General features: G+C 43.2%; 1 protein-coding gene across 1 annotated transcript in view; it reads right to left on the bottom strand.

Moving 5' to 3' along the window:
• Window positions 1-5,782, bottom strand: part of Prr16 (proline rich 16) — a 189,471-nt gene extending 183,689 nt beyond the window's left edge. Inside the window, exon 1 of the mRNA XM_052155451.1 lies at window positions 5,423-5,782. Coding sequence (XP_052011411.1) covers window positions 5,423-5,581 — 159 coding nt within the window. The 5' untranslated portion in view covers window positions 5,582-5,782. The remainder of the gene's footprint in view (window positions 1-5,422) is intronic.
• Between the last annotated feature and the right edge of the window lie 594 nt (window positions 5,783-6,376).

The raw sequence follows: 6,376 nt of genomic DNA on the forward strand, positions 1-6,376 counted from the left end.
TTCATTAAGAGGAAGAGAGATGGTAAAGGCTAATTATTAGCTATCAGTATGCTCACAGAATCATGTTTTCAGTAGTATTTTAAGGCATCATATTAAGAAGAAAAAAACGGTAATTGGTGTATCTTAACATTTAGTACGCACATCTCACTTTTGGTAAGGTAAACTGTACTAAGTATACAGTGATTCCTACTATTGAGTGCACTGTTGGCTTCCATTCAGTCATAATTTTAGAACTCAGAAAATACTGCAGAGATCATTCCCTATAATTTGTTCTAATAATGCCTTTTATATGCATGGGCTCATTAGCTAAAAATACTGTAGGATTTCCCAGAGCAATAAAATACAGAACTTCGAGCTGAGAAGTCAATGGGAGAGACCAGGAAGTGGCCCAGGAGATGGCTCAGTGGTTAAAGGCCCACTGCTCGCCCGACAGACTTGGATTCAAGTCTCAGCATCGACATGTAAGCTCACAACCATCTATAAGTTCAAGTCCAAAGCATCCTATGCCCTCTGCTGGCCTCCAAGGTGCACAAATACACAAACAGCAAAAAGCACAATAAACATCAATCAATAGCATAATACTTTTTTAAAAGAAAGAATATTCCAAAGCAGGAATATCTGACCATTGTGAATTTGGTTTTTAATCAATGTCAGATGGATTTTGTAAATTTCCTAAGCTTTACTTAAGTTGTACTCTTCTTTTCTGTGGAATATAAGAAAAATGATGGGTTCTTTCCATTCACCCCACCTAGTTGTGAAATCCCGTCATGAAATAATTCTAGCTCACTAACAACATAACCATTTCTATTTCGCCTCCATGACACCTACTCACGCATCTGACATAAACATAAATGTTACATATTGCATGTTAATGTTTGTTTCATTCATATAATAGTACTATGACAAAATTTAGAGCAATGAGATGTTATAAGGAAAGTCCAGGGCTGTAAGCAGTCGGAACTAAAAGATAATTCAGCTAAAGCAACCAAGACCGATGATGAGAGATTCCCACAAAGAAACACTTAATGCAAAACGTTCCATATTTTCCATCTTCTGAAGTAACACACGGAGTATTCCCAGCATTTTGAATTATGTTAGACATGTTTTTAAAAGTAGATTTATTTCTATATTTCTTAGTGAAAATTTGACCACTAACATCTGCTATCCCAATGTGTTTAATTTTAGTTTTTTATATGCTAAAAGATATCTTGTACACCAATCCATTTACGTCCTCCATGAAAATCTGGAAAAATTTTAAGTTTCTAAAAGTTCTTATCTTAATGCCTTCTTACATCACACTTTCTTCACTCACGGGACCATACTCCTGAGTACGCAACCAGCACAGATTTATAAATGAACATGTCTGAATTGGTACTCAACTTCAGTTTCTTCTTTACATCAACCGGCAGAGTAAACAGTAAAAGTCATAATGACTTTGATATTACTGATGCTTAATGGTAGATTAAACACATCCTAAGTAAAATTTTGAGCATGTACAAAAGTTATTCATTTTAGTAACAAGAAAACTTGTAATGTGGTGGGTGTGGAAAGAACACATGGAGAGTGCCATATTTTAGGTTATTTTTTATCATAGCACAGAAAGCTAAATGGTTTATAATATTTATGAAAGTCTTAAGTTGCGCTAAGGCTTTATTCAACTGTGAGGTTAAAGGAACTGCATTTGGGTGTTCTAGAAATCCCACCCCTCTCTTAATAATAGTCAATTCAATTATGATGGAGTAAATAACTATTACTAAACAATGAATCAGAAAAAGATGCAAGGACTCATTTACTGAACATGCTAGAGTTTTCTTACTAATTATTAAGTGTTTCAAACAGCTAGTACAGGGAGGGATCAGATTCACCCTGCCTATCTGAATTCAAAAAGCTACTATTAAAACAATCAATCATGAATCTAAGAGAGAGAAAAGGAGGAACTAAATTGGAAGGACAGGAGGAAAATGATGTAAACATACCTTACTTTCAAAAATATTAAAGTAATCAAGCAAAAAGTAAGTCTTATTGGTGGGGTTTGTACAAAAGTAAAAGACAGAATGTTTAAATTTTAAGTTGTAATTAAAATAAAATACATAAGGGGTAAACAAATACCATGTACTGATTGACTGCGTTTTACTCAAAATTATGCTATTAGGTTAGTTTTTATTCCAAGTTAATAAAAATGCACTATTAATTTATATAAGTATATATTATAGTTCAAAAGTACAGTGTTATCAATAAATGATAATCATAATACAATAATTTATGTAAAGTATATAATAATATATAATATAATAATAAAGTAATAATTTATATAAAGTATAATTGCACATTATTGTGAACTGTCAAAATATTAAATGTCACAATTGATATATTAATTGCAACATTTATATGCATAAATATTGGGTAGAGGAATGAAAATGCTTCGTAGAGTCTACAAAGGTTATCAGTTATATCTTTCATTTCATGAAAGACATGCTTAGAATATGCCTATTGTTCTAAACAGATCAAGACTGCACAAGTGCAAGATGCCATAGGTTAAACATGCCCTATAAATATTTTGTCCTGGAAATAACTCCCATTCTTCTCATATAAATAGCCTGTTTTGAGACTTAGTTTTATTATATACACTCCCACAGGCAAGCCTGGGATGATGATGTCCACAGCAAAGTTAGTGACAGGCATATCACATCAGAAATGCTGAGTTATCACTCATACATTTCAGGTTTGGGCTGAGTTTTTAGGCCTTGGTAGTGAATGAAATCTTGCAAGGCATCAAAGGAAGATGTTACCACTACCTCTGTCAGGACTCTCCATCTGTTCTCCTGTATTTCTATTCCTTTAAGAAATATCTGGGTTTTTTTTTTTTTTTTTTTTTTAAGGACTTTTTTTTTTTTATTATTCGATATAATTTATTTACATTTCAAATGATTTCCCCTTTTCTAGCCCCCCCACTCCCCGAAAGTGCCGCAAGCCCCCTTCTCTTCCCCTGTCCTCCCACCCACCCCTTCCCACTTCCCCGTTCTGGTTTTGCTGAATACTGTTTCACTGAGTCTTTCCAGAACCAGGGGCCACTCCTCCTTTCTTCTTGTACCTCATTTGATGTGTGGATTATGTTTTGGGTATTCCAGTTTTCTAGGTTAATATCCACTTATCTGGGTTTTTTATCATGAACATATTTTTAATTTTTTTTTTTTGAGACAGGGTTTCTCTGTGTAGTCCTGGCTGTCCTGGAACTCACTCTGTAGACCAGGCTGGCCTCAAACTCAGAAATTTGCCTGCCTCTGCCTCCCAAGTGCTAGGATCAAAGGCCTGAGCCATCACTGCCCAGCTTAAGCATATTTTTTTAAAAAAGAAATGAGTACACTGAAAGACCATCAGACTTCTTATTTACATCTTCAATTCTAGCTAGAAACCAAAGAAAGGGTTAGACATTTACCTGTCCATTCATGGCCTTAAATTCTAATAATAATAATAATAATAATAATAATAATAATAATAAAGATCGTGAATAGTGATTTCTAGGTTATTCTGTCCAAAAGAACAAGTGTCCTGACACATGGCTATGGTTCACAGAGGCAGAATTTTGCCTGGCTACCTTTCTTAGTCTCACCCTGTAAACAAAACCGTCTATAACCTTTGATGTCAATGGTTTCCTGTATCCACTATCTTAAATACACATACACACACACACACACATACACATATGCACACACAAACCAGGGGTGTATACCCAGAGGAATCTAAATTGTTCACTTTTATAATCATGATAATGTTGTAAATGAAAACACAAACTGCCAAACATAGAAAGTAAAAGTGTTACAGAGAAAGGAACGTCTCTAGCCTTGGATTGCAGTGTATAACCTTTCCATCTGCCAACGAGTTCTGAAACAAGCCTAGGGAAAGCCTACAAACACACAAACAAGTTTCCTGACCCATCGATATCCACCACCATTCTCAGGACCTGGGCTGTAAGCCTGTTCTGTTTGCGGAGAAACATACAGGAATGAATTGGTCACTGGCAAAGGAACTCTGGCCAGCAACGGATCTTTTTAACAAGCTTTGAATTTGGTCATAAACTCAGATTTTTGGACATAGAGGTAATGCCAGGGAGAGTCCTCACATTGGGGCTGGAAATGACAGAAGGATAATCTCCAGAGGCCAGTCATCCAAACAGCCCCAAATCTCCTCCCCCCGGCTCCGGAAACGGAGTTACAATTTCAGATTTAGGCTCTGATTGTACGTCCCCTTATCTTTCCAGGGAGACCACCTCCACCTAAGAAGTTTCCTTTCTTGCAGCTGGAACTGCAGACATCAAGAGCCACACCAGGAGCTTCCTCGGTAGTGAAAAGGAGCTCTGGGCATCGCCGCTAGCTCCCCCAGCCACAGGAGGCAGCCAGGTTGACAATGAGACCCACCTCAAGCAAGCTAGCCCTCACTGGGGCCCCGGGCCACTGAGGCTGCCTGAGTAACACCGCCTCAACTGAACACCTCACCTCTTCCAATCCAGTTCACCAGGGTGGGGAGGGGCGGAGTACAGAGGGGGTCGGATACTGGCGGGGGAGGGGAAAACAATTCCAGTTCTAAAGAGCCCAGGATACCAGAGGTAAGACTACAAAACACAAGCAGCACACGCAGACACACATACACACTCCCCTCCCCTCGTAAGCACTACTGCTCAGGTTCAATGCCAAGTGATGACAGAATTAAAGGAAGGAAGTGAAGAATGGCGACACTCAGGGTGGCGCGAAGGCCCAGAGTTGTTGGAAACATTCGGAAAAGGACGGGGAATGCTTCAGGGATTGCGAAAGTGAGAAAGTCCCAGACATCTCTCTGGTCTCCAAAGCTCAATTCTCTGGTCAGCACCCAGAGTCGCCTTCTTTCTGGTAGGGATTGAGAATAGGAGAGAGGAGCCAGAGCTGAGCTCCCCCTCCCAGTGCCCTCCCTGGCCTGGCCCAGGGCCCAGAAGCCGCCCCCCTTCGGCTCAGCTTCCAGGGTCTGCCAGGCCAGGGACAGACTTGCCAAAGGACTTCTGCGGGAGCAGCCGGGCAAGCAGGGAGCACCAGACTGGCTCTGGCCAGCCCATGCTCACGTCTTTTTTGGTCGACACACCCCCAGTTAACCCCTTCCCCTGACACCACTGACAGTCCCCTGTAGACAGTAGCTTGCCTCCATCCCTTCCACCATCCTATCGAGTCCATCAATTAAAACACTAGTTGATTTCTGTCTGATTAAAAACCGAGAGAGAGAGAAAGTGCTCCAACTCTTCTCTTGAGTAGCCCGGGCAAAGAAAGTCGGTCTGCAGGCATCCCTCCATAGTTACCAGGAGTTTGGAAATGCTGTAGTCCCAAGCCAAAAGGGGGACCTAAACCCACCCAATGGGGCGCAAGGAATACCAATCCCTCCCCCACCCCGCTCCTCTCACCTCCTTAAGTTCTTTGGCCACGTCCTTCAGGTCGCCCAGCACTAATTCCAGATCCTCCACTATGATCTTGATCTGCTCCTTCACCTTGGTTTTGGAGGCTGCCGGCGGTCCCTCGGCTGCAGAGGACGAGGAGGGGTTCCCCTTGGACTTGGCTGACATTCTTCGGTGGGGCGAGCAAGCCAGGTCAGGACAGGCGAGCGAGCGGAGGCTGCTGCGCGCCCGGGTCCCTGGCGCTGCTCCGTCCGCTCCCACCCCAGTCCCCCCACATGTCGACTGCTCGGCGGGCAGCCGCGGGTGGCTGCGCGGTGCGCTCGGCCGGGCGGCCGCACTGTGGTGCTGCCATCAACTCCCCGAGACGAGGCGCTCGACGCGGGGCTGCAGACGGGCGAGCAGCGCGCCTGCGCCTCCTCCCGCCGCCGCCCGCCGCTCGCGCGCACACTCGCGGGTGGAGAGGGGCTGCGCGGCGCCGCCGGGGGCTGTCAGCTGCACCGCCCTGGGTACATCCTGCTGGGGTCTCTCCCAGACCTCCTCGGAAGCTTCACGGCGCCCGGGGACAAGTTCGCAAGTTCTCCACCCTTCTTATATCCTCATTCCCAAATGTCCCTATCACCGCAGCCGGCAGCTGCTTGTCTTCTCCCAACCAGCCTGGACTCCTCCAGCTTCTCCCCCAGGGTAAAACCTGTCTTTATTATGAAGGAACTACTGTGTGATCAGGAGCTGGAGTCCCAGTGTGTAAAGTAACCCTAAATGTTTATCCAGGACCAGGGAATATCCAGAGACCTCCAATCACTCTTCTGGTGACCAAGTTGAACAGACTTCTGCAGCTGGCCAGGATTCAGTGAGGAAGCAGGGTGGGCAGAGCTAGGACAGCTCAACACCCCTGAAATCCTTAAAATATACTAGTATAGAAGAGGTAGGCTAGCATTGCTGATTCTACAAAGCCAAGAGCAGATT

This window comes from Apodemus sylvaticus, chromosome 13, assembly GCF_947179515.1.
Source record: "Apodemus sylvaticus chromosome 13, mApoSyl1.1, whole genome shotgun sequence".
NCBI classification, from domain to species: domain Eukaryota; kingdom Metazoa; phylum Chordata; class Mammalia; order Rodentia; family Muridae; genus Apodemus; species Apodemus sylvaticus.